This window comes from Haemorhous mexicanus, chromosome 8 (genome assembly GCF_027477595.1).
Source record: "Haemorhous mexicanus isolate bHaeMex1 chromosome 8, bHaeMex1.pri, whole genome shotgun sequence".
Classification (NCBI taxonomy): Eukaryota; Metazoa; Chordata; class Aves; order Passeriformes; family Fringillidae; genus Haemorhous; species Haemorhous mexicanus.
The window spans coordinates 20,290,868-20,306,282 of record NC_082348.1 but is presented as its reverse complement, the minus strand read 5'-3'; the positions used below and the strand labels follow the sequence as shown (position 1 = coordinate 20,306,282).

General features: G+C 37.5%; 1 protein-coding gene and 1 long non-coding RNA gene across 5 annotated transcripts in view; one reads left to right on the top strand and one right to left on the bottom strand.

The window, feature by feature from the left end:
• Positions 1-15,415, bottom strand: part of ITGA6 (integrin subunit alpha 6) — a 38,827-nt gene continuing 23,412 nt past the window's right edge. For 2 of the 4 annotated variants that reach the window (XM_059853114.1, XM_059853112.1), the window contains 16 exons: positions 14,405-14,500; positions 13,930-13,991; positions 12,494-12,651; positions 11,403-11,552; positions 10,591-10,706; positions 9,497-9,686; positions 9,326-9,409; positions 9,040-9,119; positions 8,807-8,884; positions 8,610-8,712; positions 7,445-7,618; positions 6,339-6,437; positions 5,935-6,045; positions 5,753-5,851; positions 5,304-5,429; positions 1-2,110 (listed from right to left, as the gene is read on the bottom strand). In XM_059853114.1, the coding sequence (XP_059709097.1) occupies positions 1,952-2,110; positions 5,304-5,429; positions 5,753-5,851; positions 5,935-6,045; positions 6,339-6,437; positions 7,445-7,618; positions 8,610-8,712; positions 8,807-8,884; positions 9,040-9,119; positions 9,326-9,409; positions 9,497-9,686; positions 10,591-10,706; positions 11,403-11,552; positions 12,494-12,651; positions 13,930-13,991; positions 14,405-14,500 (1,885 nt within the window). In that variant the 3' untranslated portion in view covers positions 1-1,951. Of the gene's footprint in view, positions 2,111-2,349; positions 2,498-3,727; positions 3,858-5,303; positions 5,430-5,752; positions 5,852-5,934; positions 6,046-6,338; positions 6,438-7,444; positions 7,619-8,609; positions 8,713-8,806; positions 8,885-9,039; positions 9,120-9,325; positions 9,410-9,496; positions 9,687-10,590; positions 10,707-11,402; positions 11,553-12,493; positions 12,652-13,929; positions 13,992-14,404; positions 14,501-15,415 lie in introns of all 4 variants that reach the window. The other 2 variants (XR_009487343.1, XM_059853113.1) reach the window with 2 other exon arrangements.
• LOC132330574 (uncharacterized) lies at positions 767-15,207 on the top strand. The gene is made up of 3 exons (XR_009487344.1): positions 767-835; positions 2,059-2,208; positions 14,993-15,207. It is a non-coding gene; the product is annotated as an uncharacterized LOC132330574 (long non-coding RNA).

The window sequence follows — 15,415 nt, the reverse complement described above, 5'->3', positions numbered from 1 at the left end:
TTTAATTTAAAAAAAATTTATTTCACACTTCTATACAAATATCCACAGGCAATTTCTAATCATGGAATGATGTAGCATTCTTAGCTGGTATAACAAAAGTTTGAGATAAAAATATACCAGTGATACAACTCATTTTTCAAGGACTTTTAACACTGCTAAGACATTCATGTTCTTAGATGAGGGCCACGATCTGATTTTATACTCAGGGGTATTTCTCTTATTTCTCAAGCCTCTTAGCCCCTCATTAGCCTGGCTTCTGATGCTGCTGAGCCTTTAAGCAAATAAGCTAAGATTCTAAAATATATTAATACATAGTTAATTATGTGTTAATATCTTTAGATCTAAAGATATTAATGCATAATTATTATGTAAGCATTCATAAAGTCAGGGTCATAACACACTGAGATTATCTAGTTTAATAGACTCATCTTAGTTAACACTAAAGATAACTTTTTAGGTGACCATGCCTTCCAAGAAGGTACATTCAAAGTTAGCAGTAAAAATAAGATATTTGACAACTGCCCTCCTAGCAGGTTTTTACCCTATGAGGGGAAAAGTACCAAGAGGTTTTTGCATAGTTCATAGTACAAGCAATTAACATGCATACTTTTTGAGCAGAATTTTGTTCCAAATGGAATACACAACTGTGAACTAAATCTTAAATAGTACCAAGGCTTTAGAATATGGGTAAAAAAAGTAAACTCTTTAAATCATTTTCTCAGTTATGTTACAATAACCAGATTACTAATAACACGGTTCTACTTTTATCAACATTCAGGTATTCAAGATGATTCAGTAGTCTCACCGTGGATCAGCTCAGATCCTGACAGTTCAGGTAAGTAAGGCATATATAGCCTCCAAGTGCTATACAACAGTTGCAGTAGTCAAGGCCTTTTGCTGGCCAGGAAGTCCTTATGAAGCTGGAAAGAGGTTTCCAAAGGACTTTTCACTTTCAGAGTATAAAACGGTATCTAAAACATTACTTCACTTTGGTGTCCAAATTGTTAAACAGTCCACAGTAATATACAAATCATGTTACAGGACCTGATGTTATAAGCATCAGGAAAAGAAAGCACCCATATACATCATTTGTATAAATATTTACATTTTAGAAAGCATTGGCACCTTCAGTGATTTTTTTAAATGCAGTGAAAGCCTCAGGTCTCATAATTTCAAGTTCAAACACGGAAACACAAAAACCAGAACAGTGGATTTAAAAATTCAGTAGTCTTCAGCCTACCAGTTAGTCAATGATTTATAATAAAAATAAATACAAAAATGACTAAAATATATATATACAGAAAGTACACCTAATATTCAACCCTCTTTAAAAAAAAAAAAAACCGGTGTATGTTTGTTGTGAGCAAAAATCAGACAATCTGATCTTAAAAAAAAAAGAACCCAAAGTCAAGCAACATGACCCAGTGCACGTGTAATTTAAGATGATGCTTTTTGTAAAGCCCTAACTACTGCAGCAGGCAAAGGTTATGACTAAAGCAGACTTACAGGTCTTCAGTTATACTTGAACGAAGTGTGATAAGGCCACTGTGTGTTTATAAAGCTCTGTGCATTGAGGGAACAATGGAGAACTCATCTTGACCTTAATCATGCATGCCTTAAATAACTAGGAAGAAAGTCAGGATCACAGGAGGATCAGGTCTGCTGTAGTGGTTTTGCTTATTTTGCAGAAAAGACCCCACACATCAGCATAATATTATCTGAACTGTGGGTTAGATTTAAGGGGGATGAAGAGGCAGTGTGGAAATTAAATAAGGCAAGTGAAGTCTGTTGAAGCCATTTTAACTGTGCAAATAAAAGCCTCAATATAAGTAGTAATATCTACAATCAAATGGTGAATGTATATAGTGTTCACAGATCTAACTCCATCAGTATTCCATGAGTGAAAACCTTTAACCTCTATCTGAACTTTGTGGAGAAACAGTATTTTTGCCTAAGAATAACTTTCATTTTCATTCCATTTGGTGAACCACTGTTTTGTCTCAAGGTCTTGGCTTTTCCCATCTTTGATCTGTCGCTCCTCTTTTCGAATTCTTACAGCGTGATAGCGGGGGACACTGTCTTCGTACCTGGAACGCCGGAAGAACCCGCACTGCGCAGAGAAGGAAAACAACAGTTTAGGTGTGAAGTTGTTGCCAAAGTACTACTGTAGAGGCAGTAAACTCTTCCTTCACACAGACAGACAGAAAGGTAAGAAAATTGGAAACAAAAGTACATAGGCCAAAAATGTAGCATATTTAGCTGTAAAAATGTGAGCCAAGAGGTCTGCATTAGCTGTTCAGCAGCAGTTATAGACAAGGCATGCTCTGACTATCCATGGTAATCAAATACCTTAAAAAGATTCCCTCCAGTACAAAGCTGTTCATTCAGCTAATGAGGACATTTACTGCTACACACAGGAAAGCTGCTTCTCCTGAATCAAAAGTAGGTATGTACTTCAGTGTCTTCCTGTATGATGACATGATTTACCCTTAAGAACCTACAGAAAGATTTCCAGAACATTCAAAAAGAGTTACCCTAAGGGCCTTGGTTTTCAAAGCATCATTTCCACTTCAGTCACCTGAACTACCTACACATGTGCTGTATTAAAAACATGAGTCTTGCTTGCCATGGGAAGTCACCCTGGATGAAACCTGTAACAGCTTATTTGTGCTCTGCAATTTTTTAGTCAAGCCACTGTAAAAACTGATTTTGAATATCGAGGCATGGACTAAAATTAATTTCCAAAACAAAAGGGAGCTCTGGCCACAATATACAAAGATAATGATTGGTACACATTCAGCTTTACATCCTTAAGGATCACTGATCATCCTTACGGATCAAAATTCAGGTTAAAAGAGACATTGTGCTATCCAGCTGTCATTAGATACTGCTGGGTGTAAGAACCAGCGAGCAAGCTGGTTAAAATGTTAAAGCAAGCAAGCCTTTTTTCATAGTATTAAAGGTACTGGATTTTTTGGTTCTGTTGGTGAATGGTTTGGGGGTTTCTTAATATTAGAACTTAGAACTGAATTTTAAAAAATTACAGTGAGCAAAGACTAAATGTTTAGCCATTTCATAGTTTCATTAAACACTGTTTTGAAATAATTCATAAAGAATTCCTCCCCACTCCCTCATCCCAAGCACACTTATGGATACAATGCACATGTGCATAATATCATAAGTGGAATAAAGGTTGCTGGAAGCATAAATCATCATGCATCTTGTAACTTCAGCAAAGTATGTTCCTAGACAAGTACACCTTGAACTCAAGTAAAACAGATGTTTCCACAGTAATAAATTCTCATTATGAAAACCCTTCTCCAATGTGAGCAACATGTACGGCATGCACTAAAGGTTAGTAAAGCAAATTTATGTATTGTTGCTGCAGTCTTATCTTTGCATCTTAACTCTACAGTGTTGATGCCCATCTTGCAAGCTTAAAGACTTACTTGTAATGGTAAAGCATAAATTAAAAAAAAAATACAGAAGCCCATTGCAACAGATCACCATATTTTTTAAAAAATAAAAAAGAAGCATTTTAGACCAGGGTAAACCTCTGTGTGTTCACATGCACCAAAAGCTGAAAAATCTATCAACAGAAGGAGGAAGCAAGTATGATAGCTTGAAATCCAAAAGTTAATAAAACTTATGCAGAAAAAGCTTCACAGTTAGCCACTGCACCCATAGCATGTGCCACAGCTAGAAATTAAAAAATATCATCAGTTACCAATTACAGAAGTAGATCAGTACTATGCATCAGAAGTAAGTCTCTCTTTATCAGATGGCTGAGCATGGATCTCAGCCTTGTGATATGTGGCATCGTAATGATCTTTCTTATTTCTCTTGAAGAAACCACACTACAAGGAAGCAAGGTATTTAGTCATTTTTTGTGGACTGAAAGAAATCAAACCTCTTAAAACTGACTTAAGTCTGTCAACTGTCTTCCTATCATCCCTTCACAGGCCAAAGAAACAAAAATAAAAAAGTCATCACAAGAACTCAGCTGTTTCTAGATCTGAGAACTTCTTGGGCTTGATCTATACAATAACAGAATAAAATAACCTGAGTTATTAACAGAGTAACCTAAGAATATTATATCAGAGGCATTTAGATAAATTTGTAGAGAATCTGTTCGGGGTATTTTTAAGAAAAGCTACAATAAAGTATGTCCATAGCAAGTGAAGGTAGCTGTGAAGAGCAGAAAGAAGCCTATACAGAAACCTGTTTGTGGACTAGTGCACGGGACAGACAAAACAACAGGGTGTAGAAGAAAACCAGTTACTGCTTCGGCCCCTTCAATACAATCTTTTGTCTTAAACCAATGATGTACCTGTCTTTCCAGTACAATGTTTGTCCTTCATAGAACAGTACACTCTGTGTCATCAGAAACAGCATTTTTCACTGTGTGTGCATGTGAAAAATGTTTGTATTTTCACGTGCAGTAAAACACTAGTAGTTAGAACCTAACAGCCCACCCAGTATTCATTCATCAGGAGTATTTACAGGAGCAGCTGGGCATTTCTTAGAAAATAAAGAAATCAGAACTATCCTATGGGAAGCAACTTGCAGCAAATAGCTTCTCAAAGCTAACTGCTGCAGTTTCACTGGAAAAAAAAAGTGACAGGATATTCTTCACCTCCTCTTCCTTAATAACCTTCTGCTATCCAGTAACAGCAAGTACTACTAACCTATAAAAACTAAGAATGAAAGGATTGTTCTGTTATACTTGGGACCACAAATAACTGGCATTTTTACAAAGGTCATTAGAAAAAAGATACTTGATTTTTTCTTTTGCAAATAGTTAAACATTTGTTATACCTCTTTATTTATTTCTTTAAGGTTTCTAATATAAAAAAGCAATAATAAGAAATTCACTAGCACACATGGCTATGTATTAATACCGTGCTTTTGGTTATTTTCATCTATCAGTTTAATGGTATTTCCGATGTTAAGAGAACAGTACCCTACTAAAACATTTCTAAATAGCTCACATGAAGTTTTATACCTAACTGCAGAGGCTCCCACTGGCTCTATCCATGTGTATCAAACTATGGTTTTGAAGATATGTCTCAAGTTTCATCTGGAGCTCAAAATACTTCCTTTTGAGGATGTGAAAACAGAAAAATTATGTAACAAGTCTGCCTGTACAACCATTTTAATTCCAAGTGTTGCAAAACTGAGAAACTGATAATGTATGATTTGTGCAGTTTTGCCCTGTTTTGAGTCCTAAATACTTAATTAGTTTGCTATCTTGTCAGTTATAGACCAGAAAATAAAAAATAACCAGATTCATAAAAGCTCACCTTCCATAGTAGGAATACCAACAGTGCAAGCATGAGTATTCCAGCAAGGATAGCCACTGCAATGATCCACCATGGAACTCCTGTATAAAGGGCTACTGGTTTTGCAGGAAATACAGTAACACGAACCTACAGGACAGAAAATGTGCAGGTGGAAGGAATATTTTAGAAGGTACATGTTTAATTAGAAAGCTGCAATTTATATACACGTCTCTAACAAGACGTGTTCTACAGAATGCTTTTAAAGAAAAAGCTCCCACTGGTATCATTTGAATATGGTAATGAATTTTTTCAACCCCATTAAAAGGTAAAAATTATCAATATTTCAAAACACAGTTAGAAAGTTAAACTTTTAGCTAGTTTTGTTTTAAATTTGTTTCATTCCTGGTCTTTGGAGATAAGGTAGAATGACCACAACCATAAATGTGGTCAGCATTAAACACTGAACTTACCTGAGTAACTTCATTTGTGAGTTTAACATTCTTAGCTGCAGCAGGAACACTGATAGAAGCCCTAACAAGAATGTCAAGGTAATTCATTTTTGAGTATTCCTGTTCCAAAATAAAACATGAATATTAGACACAGAACAGGAAAGAACTCTGACCTTTCAAGAAGGGCAGGTAAGAGGACTTACCTCTAAGAAAGTACTGTTCCACAGCCTGGAACGCAGCACAATAGATGCCTTGCTGTCTAAACCCTTCAGGGGACACTTTATATCCACACAACGTGCATTCACATCGCAGCTCTGCAATTACAGATTTCTACATGTGAATAAGATCATGTCTTCACAGATTGTTTAAACGTCACCCCAAGATTAAAAATTGGATTATAAGGTAAGTAACTATGCAGATATTCTTTCCTAGTTCTTCCTAACAGTAGATGATCTAAATGTTCAAATTTAAAAAGCATTGCTATTTGAATATAAGCTAAAAAGAAGGGAAAGAGAGAATTTCTTTCACTCTGCCAAACTCAGAAAAGCCCTCTTTCGAGTGCCAAGGGAGGTATCTGACAAGAATACAGCTGTTGCAATATCCTTACCAAGGTCTTGTATTTTCTTTCTGAGAATAAGGAAAATGCCTGGCTGTCTGTAATCTGCTTCTCAGCAACTTCACGCTTCTGTCTTGAGTTATGGGATTCCTACAAGGAAAAGAAAGTAGAAAGCTAAAAAGCAGTTTATCATAAGAATCTTTTAATTCATACAAGCAGAGAAACTAGAGCTCAGTGTTTTCTTCTTCCAAAATCAGCACATGACTGATAGAATTATATATCCCTACTTACCTACATTTACTGCTAAGAATAAAATTTTGAGATTATCGAAAGGCCAACTGACTATTTTCTTTAATAGGGCAAGGGGAGGTTTAGATTTATAAATCTTTATGCTATTTCCATTTTTACTTCTAGATGAAGGGTACTAATGGCACTCTGTTAAAACAGAGTAAGAATGTGCTAAGGTCAGTAGATGCAGGTTTTTTTAACTGTATATTAATTACACTCACTTCAAGTTATATTAACTAATATAATGATCTGCCAAAAATGGTTTATGTGCCTGCAGTTTTAATGGTGGAAAATAAAAACTCTTCCCATATACTCTTAAGATTATATGAAGAAGGAAAAAAATGCAGCTTAAGTTTTCAGAAAAAGATTTTGCTAGATAGGCACAATCCAGGCCTATGAAAATTGGGGTTTATTATATGTGTTGTAAATAAATAAATTTAAGTTCAAGCCCCTTTGTCTTCAGAAAAAGAACATGGAATGCTTCTAGGCCAGGAAGATATTTAGTTATTGCTTGTTTTTTGAGTAAGAACTCGGATGTTTTTATTACTGAGCAGTTTTCAATAATACTGATTAAATTTGTTAGAACAATCAGCAGTTGAATCCTGTATAAGAGCCTATGACAGCAGTGCCCATTGCAAAAACAGTCATTGTGTCATAGCATCTATCCTTCAGCATATCAGTTTCATCAGCTGTTATGAAGTCTCCTCCTGGGCTTATTCACTGATACACTGGTCAGGTATAGTGCTTGTGAGCTGCTTAAGATATGAAGTAACTCCTTCTAGAGGAGGCAAGCTCTCATGCCTTACTCTCACTTGTGTGGGGTGCTTCCATGGTGTACCAATTCACCGACAGAAGACAGGGTAACATACCGCAACATGCAAACTGTTGATTTCATTCTCAGGTTGACAGGAGACTTTTTCCAAGCCTTTGGAGTCTATTTTCATCAAATAAAGCAGCCATTTGCCATTACTAATTTCTTTTGGCCACTGGATGTCCAGGGAAGCAGTGCCAAATGTTTTCAGTGGTCTGCCCAAGTTAGTTACCTGTTAAAACAAACCTCCTTTAAAATGTGAAATACTTTTCAGAGTGATTATCTTCCTGAAAACATTCTTGATTTGGACGAGCTTTAAGCATGCAGCTAACAGGAAAGTTAGATCAGATGAAAGGCAGTCAAAATAGTACAAAGACAAAGCATATACCAAAACTAGCATATGTGGGGAGCAAGTAAATACATAGAAGGATTAGAATTCCCTAACATAAACTTTTAGTTGTTGACTTTTAGAAATTAATCTTCATGGGAAACAACAACTCAAATTTATAGTTAACAAATCAGTCAGTTGTGTAACTGAGGCAAACTGCAAGTTTCCGATGAACTCTGACACAGAGAACAAGCTCTTAGCTCTTGTAAGTCAGAAAGTTTTTTTCCCCCAACCTCTTTTTTATCTTTATTAGTGTCACTGATCATGCTAGCAAGTTTTAAATCAGGTATTTCAACGGCTGCTGCTATAATACATGGACCAGGTAAAGAAAGAAGTAAAAGACTGACAGAGATGGACTTTAATTTCTCTTAGTCTGCTCCTTGCTGTATTTATGCAGAAGGCCAAGACAGCGGAATAAGCTCACACATTCAGAGGGGCTCTCGCAGCACCTCCTTGCGCTGGCTCTGTGCTCAGCCCACTCTTGCTGCCTGTGTGCACCAGCCAAGCCTGGGCAAGCCCCAGGCACGTTCTGCTTTAACTTTGTTCCCTCCCTGCAGAGGCTTTTATGCCGTACAACTGAATGTGCATGAACTGCTCCCCAAAAAAAAAAGTGTGCAGGCAGCCTCAGGCCACTTCCTCAGAATATGATCATAAAGTATCAATGCCTAAAGAAGCTTTAGCCCACAGTCAAACTGAATGTTCTGAGCAGAAGTTAGGATTTTGGGACAAAGAAAGCAAATTTCATTATAGCAACTTTTTAAAGTATTCATATGTATAAAGCAAGAAGCTGTGCATTGATTAAAAGCAGCTGTTGGCATCAGTCTAAATTACTCACTCTGAATTCATACTCTATGAGGTTTCCAATATCATCTTCAGATTTCATTGCACTCTCACCAGTGATGCTACCTCCAAAATATACCTGAGAAGGCTTAGCAACTCTGTTCAGGTCGGGGTGGGAAAGGAGAATAATCAGATTTTAATGAAGCACAACTGTCCCCAGACCCCCCAATCCATCATGCTATCAACACTTACCCAGTGAGTGATAAAAGCAATTCAAGAACCACTTTAGCACTGGCTGTAATTGGAGTCAAATTAACTTGAGTGCTTGTTCTACAATGAAAAGGAAACAATGGTGTTTATTTTACAAATTCAGTGGGTTTCTCTCTACTATTAAATTACTTCAGTGAATCAAACAAATAAATTCAAAATGTTTACAACTGTATATCAAAGCAAAGTGCAGGTGCATGCACATGAAGAAAACTTACGTTTCCAGCTTCAGGTTAATGTCTAGGTCTGTTGTATCAACATTAACCTTAGTGGTACTTAAGATCAGATAAAAGGTTACCTAAACAAGAAAAAAGATAATGAAATACATGAGCTCTTTATAAGATAGATTGATAAATGAAATTTTATAGAACATTTCAGTATTAAGTTCTAGAGTTAAAAAGAGAGATCCAAATCAAATTTCCAGTTGCGACACACAGGACCTTTGGATGACTGCAGTCAGTCAGAACGAGATCTCACAACTAGAGTAAAGTAAGTGCAACTTACATTAGAATTTCTTTTGAAAGGATTTCCAAGTTCACACTCTGCTTGAGAACCATTTTGGTTAGCACCACATGTTAGCTGTTTCTCCTGATTAAACAGAACACATTTACAAGTAAAAATATGCTGGAAATATTTTAAATTTTTCAGTATTTTTTTCCTCTTAAAAATACTTACAGGATAACCCCTCATCTCTCTGAATGCAGAATATGTCAGACTGTCTGGAAAAGTTGCAATTAGTTTAGCTTCATATGCATCTTCACCATCTTTTTGTGGATTTTTTACATCAGATGGATTGTTTGTCACGGTTATTTCCAGGGCAATATCTTTCTGGTCTTTCAGAACAAGCACTGGCATGCCCTTTTCACTACAGAAACAGAATGTACAGGGTTCTGTGCATTAGGAAAACAAATATGTATGCAAGTTTGCTTCTTATGATTGTTTATCCAAATACAATTTCCTCATATTGGGGGAGAACTATAGTAAAACTGTGAACATGCATAGTCATAGGTTTTTTCCCCCACACCAGTATTTCATCTGACAGTAGCCAGCAGTGAAGAGGAAGAACAGGATGATAAATCCCTCAAGTAATCAGGAGTTTATAGTATTTCTGAACCAGCACTTGCATCTGACTCATGTAGTGATGAATTTTCTCCAAATCAATCTACTGACCTGCTTTATACTTGTAAAGTATACATGGGTTTGGCTTCCGAGTGTGGCACTCACTGCTAAAAATGTCTGACTGCTGGCAGTAAATAAACATTTGCTTGCTTGTTTTATCCCTGCTCTAATTTCACTGGCCCTCCAGGAAGGAGGGATGCAGCAGGGTGCTGGGGCGGGCACGTGTTAAAATGAAATGATCAGTGCATCTCTCTGTAACAACTTCTCTTGGGCTATGAGACCATACTCTATCAAGTCGTCATAGAGTTAAGTTTCATCTGTGAAATAATTAACAGAGTCACACAAACTACTGCAAGGCTGGTTTAGAGTATCATTTCTCCAGGTATTAAATTGGCTTGATTTTTTTCTTTTAGCCCACCCCTGCACTATTGTGGCCACTTAGTATCCATTCAACTCTGAACCATTTTTCTACTCAAGCTCTTCCCCTCTGCCCCCACCATTCCTCACCCTGACAAATCGATACTACTACCAAGGGATGTGGTTGCCAGACTCCGAATAAAGCTGCTCTCTTTCCCAAAATCCTCTCCTAAAAGTTCTTTTAAGGACTTGTTAATAATCTGAATTTTAGAAGTGCATTAATCAAGACTTACAGTGGTAAATAAGTAAACCTGTCTTCATTTCCCTCTCTCGTACAAAACCGGTACTGAAGCTTAAGGTTGCTGTGACATTCATTGTCTTCTCCACATCCTTCTTTTAAGAACTCCACCTAAATAAAACCAAACCATTTTTACTGTCTGACACACAATAGTAGCTTAAAATCAGACTCCTGAAGCACATTGAACAAAGCATCTACATGGAACTCACAAGGCACTTTCCTGGACAGAGTTCAGATTTTAACCTGACTTAATTGTTGCCTGTTGAGTTTTGCTTTGTGAGATACAGCCCTTGATGGTGGTAGTTTAGAACTTTAAATGTGACTAAAAAGCAGAGTTGGATAATTCTAAATGAGAGGTACCCTTATTATGAGAAAATCCATCTTTAAGGGAGATATTCCCTCCCTTCTATGTCACTGCTGCAGTCATTGCTCAAATGCCATTTCAGCATCCATTCAGTAGAAGAATTAAGAGTGTACATTATCTTGTTATGTTGGACAAATGTTCCCAACAGGAGACAATGAATTTCTGTTTTTAATCAAAAGTACATTTCCTCCTACACTTACTGGGGAGAGGGAAGAAACCAAGGAGCTATACCATCTTCACTTTTGTTGCAGAAGAACACGGTACCTAGTTCATAACACGTTGTAACATGTTCAGAACAAAATATAAGATAATAATCCAATAGTTACATGTCCAGTGCCACCCCAATTATTTCCTTTGGACACAATTTAGTTTTCTACAGTCTTTAAAACTAAGTTATTCGTAGAAGTACAGATTTTTGTGAGTATGTGATATCAAAGGCTTACTTTTGTGGTCTCTGTTTCAGATTCATTTGAATTTAGAATTGGTGTAAGATCTGGAAGTGCACTCTCTTTTCTCTTGGATGGTGACTCCAGGCCAGCAATTTTAACACTGACTGATACTGGAATGGGACGTAGCTTATCTTTAATTTTTTCCTGTTAAAATATTTTAGATGGCATCATTAGTAAACAGTGCAGAGAAAAAAGCAACACAAAGATGGACTGTACTGTATATAAATTCAGCATTTTCTAAACATGCAGGAACACAAAGAGCCCGGCGCTATTTTCTTTTTTTCTCCTCTGGTTTCCCAATCTTACAGTTTGTCTCACCATTAAGAATTCCTGTGAACCACAGACAGTAATTCAGGCAGGTGAAATTCACACAGCTGTTGTAAAATAACACACTGGAACAGGTTTGAGTAACGTGGTCAAGTAAAAGGTGTCCCAGCCCCTGGCATGGGAGTTGGCATTAGATAATCCTTAGGGTTCCTTTCAACCCAAACTATTCTATGATTCTATTCTGTTAATAAATGAAAGTACTTTAATCTGCTGTGGTCAAAAGCAATCTTGGAGGCTGACTCATTCCTACTGAGCCATGGAGAGAGAATCTGTTTAGCCTCTGGAGCTATACCATCTCTAGGCACCACTACAGCAGCCAAGTCAAGAGAGCACACACATACCAAGCTTTCTTGCCCTACCTATTTGTCCACTCCAAAACCCATGGGTTAAAATTCTTTTCCCAAACAGTCACATTATAAAATTCTGTAACAATTATTTCTGTTGGAACCAGGTCTCCATTTCTGGCACTTAGTCGCTCTCTATTGTTCTAAATTAGTTCAGCTCTATCGACCTCCAGAGTGTGCTGCAGTGGCTACAGTTTTCATCCATACTTTGCAAGGCAACATGAGAAAGCAGCATGTGTGCAGAGCATAGTAAACTATGGTGGGTTTCTATTTTTGAAGTTTTATATCGCATATGACTTTGAAATTATATACAAAATTATATAAAAAGGTTCCTTCCATAAGGCTGCCAAAAAAAGAACATTCTTTTGTTTTAAGTGGATCTGAGTGAAAGGTAAATAAAATACCCTCCCTTACCTGCAGTATGAGCTTTGTAGTCACACACTCCCACGAGTTCTGTCCCCTGAGGGTTGTACTTGCAGTGAACTGATCAGACGAGTGGTCACTGAAGCGCACCCTGGAGGGCAGGCCCAGCTGCCGCCTCTCGTTTTCCACTTCAAACGTGTAATTGATCTCTATGTGAAAAAATAAAGTAGATCACTATTAAAAAAAGAATCCCCGCCATTTTAAAAAACTTTAATTTCACAAGATAAGATCTTCTTAAGCATTATTCTAGAAGACTGTTCCAGACAGTGCTGGGCTTCACAAACTGTTTTCAGTCATTTAAAAGAAAACTTTCTCCATGTCAGTTTTGTCCTGCCACAGTTGAGGGCCAGGTACCCCGTGTGTGAATCTAAAGAAAATTTCTAAACCAAATCCTTTTATTCCCTAAGTAAACCGTTCCCTTGGGCATGCGGGGCTGGCTGGGGGAGCTGTAATTGCTGTATGGAGCCAGCAGAGGGCTGAGCTACCGGCTGTAAATGCCCCAGCTGTGCTGTAGGGGATTCCTGCTGGGTCCCAAACGGCACCTGAGAGCCAGCAGGATTCTGAGGACAAGATACACTGGTAATTTTAACACTGAAAGCAGAAGTGTGACTAGAGCTGTCCAGTTGTGTGCTGAGGCATGTTTTCCTAGATCTGAACTTGGTGCATGTTTTAATGATTGCTTCACCGAGCTAATTCAGTGCTGCACAGATGGAGAGCACTGAGTGTGCCAAGGCTGAGAGCTGCTTCAAACACTTCACCGCTTCACCTGCTAAAGGACCAGCACTCATTCGGGCACAGCCTTCGGGTTTTAAAATTAAATGAGAAACTCTAGACAACACAGGAAAAAAGGGTCGTTGGCCTAAAGTTCTTCTCTTTTCCTCTCAAAATCCTACACAGTTCTCCAAGAGGTAATAACAGCAGCATTGTAACAAGTGCTTTACATCTTTATGGCATAGTCTTCCAGTCTTCTCCTATTAATGCAGACTTTTTAATTTCAGTTAATGATTTCCACAAAACCATTTTCATGTATACAGGACAGGTTCATAGGGTAAGCCTCCAATAGGAAATAATGCTCACTAAGGATGTATAAAATTTGTCTTAAAAAAGGTTTAGGATTCTCTAAAGCACTAACCTAGAGAGGCAAAATGGTTTGGGTCTGTATAGAAGCCATTTGCTCACTGACAGTTGTATTACTTAGAAAGCTTTAGTCTGTTATCCACAGAACAGCTTAACACACCAGCATGACTCTAAATACAGACTGTGCAACAGCTGAGCTTAGCACTGAGTCACATTTTAAATTTGTCAGTCACTGTCTGAGATGACTCACTATAATTTGAGTAATATGTTTCCATGATGAACTCTAAAAAAAAAAAAAAACCAAAAACAAACCATGTGACAGATCAAAAATATTTATCTTCAGAACTTACTTATTCTTGGATTTAAATCTCTGGGGTTTGCAGTATATTTAAAACATGCTTTCACATCCATCCTGTAAAAAGTGCCAAGAAATTAGTATTAACTTTTATTAAGGCATAGTCCAACAGAATGAAAAGTTTCAACTGATCAGTCTTATGACTGTGGTATTTACTGCTTACTAGACTGAATTATAAAGCAAGAAAAAATGGTTAATAAGTCTACCCAAGACAAAGCTGTTCAAGCCAAGATACTTGTGGTAAGTCTGAAGAGGCAAGGTGACATTAATTTTCAAAAATTAACGTTATGAGAAGCCCATATTCCACACCTTGTCTTTAGCACAGGAGCCTGAAGAAAATCAGGAAGTCCAAATGAACGTATGCAGATAGATCTGCTTAACCTGCATGACTCTCATATCCCTTCACTTAAACATGATCACTGACAGTAGAAAGCTCAGTACACCAAGGCTTCTGGTAATTTCTCATTTACCTGATTTCACCCTGGTCCTCAGGGTTCTTCTTCTTTAGATCAATTCTATCAGGCTGTACTGTAATGTTTCTTCTAATGCTTATCACAGGCCGAGATCTTCATTTGGGGAAAAACAGGGAATAAAAAGCAGATGTAAAAAAAGAAGTCATTTTTGTTAAGATAATGAAGTAATTAATGTGAATATCAGATTCCCTTCACGCCTGCACTGATTTGCAACAAAGACACTCCAAGAAACACAGATTTTGGCTTTGATACTGGTTAGAAAAAAACCTGAAAACTATTAAAAACTAAGCAAAGGTCACAGAGAACAACTACAGATCCTGAGTGGGAAGCAGGCTACACTAATGTGATGTTGTAGTTGTCTTTCTATACACTTATAAAACACGGAAAATTCAGTGGTGGTTTCTACCACCAGTAGTAATTCAGCCCCTGGGAACAACTACAGGTACTACAGTTCATTCAGGTTCATGTTCACAAGAGCTTTAATATGGAGCCTGGTGGCTGTGGGAAATGCTATTTCCTGCTTCCTCTGCATGTAGGCTGTAACCATAATTCTGCCTGACAGCTTGTCTTTTCTTTTTTTGGAAGGGAGAAGACATTTCACATGAACAAACGAATAAGGCGATCCTGTTCTCATTAAAGCATCAAAATGTTGTTTAAAATAGCTGGTAAGCCACCTGCTCCACTTAACTGGGCCACTCCTTTCACTCTGTCACCATAAGAGGTTTTTATTCTCACCTTGGTAAAAGTTTTTGTCCTGCCTTTATCAGCAAAAGATTAAAGCTCCTTTTGAGTAAGCAGAATGCTAAATAATCTCACCAACTCCTCTACCACCTACTCTGTTCTCTTCCACAAGCCATATGAGTTGCTTTTCTTGGGCGCCGTTCCATTGTATATAAGAACGTTACTATTATGTGCACAGATACTATACACCTTAGAGATGGGAGCATAAATTGTAGGAAGGGCTCTTCTGCCTGAAAAGTAAAGTTGCTTGTCCCAAAGCCCTGGTGT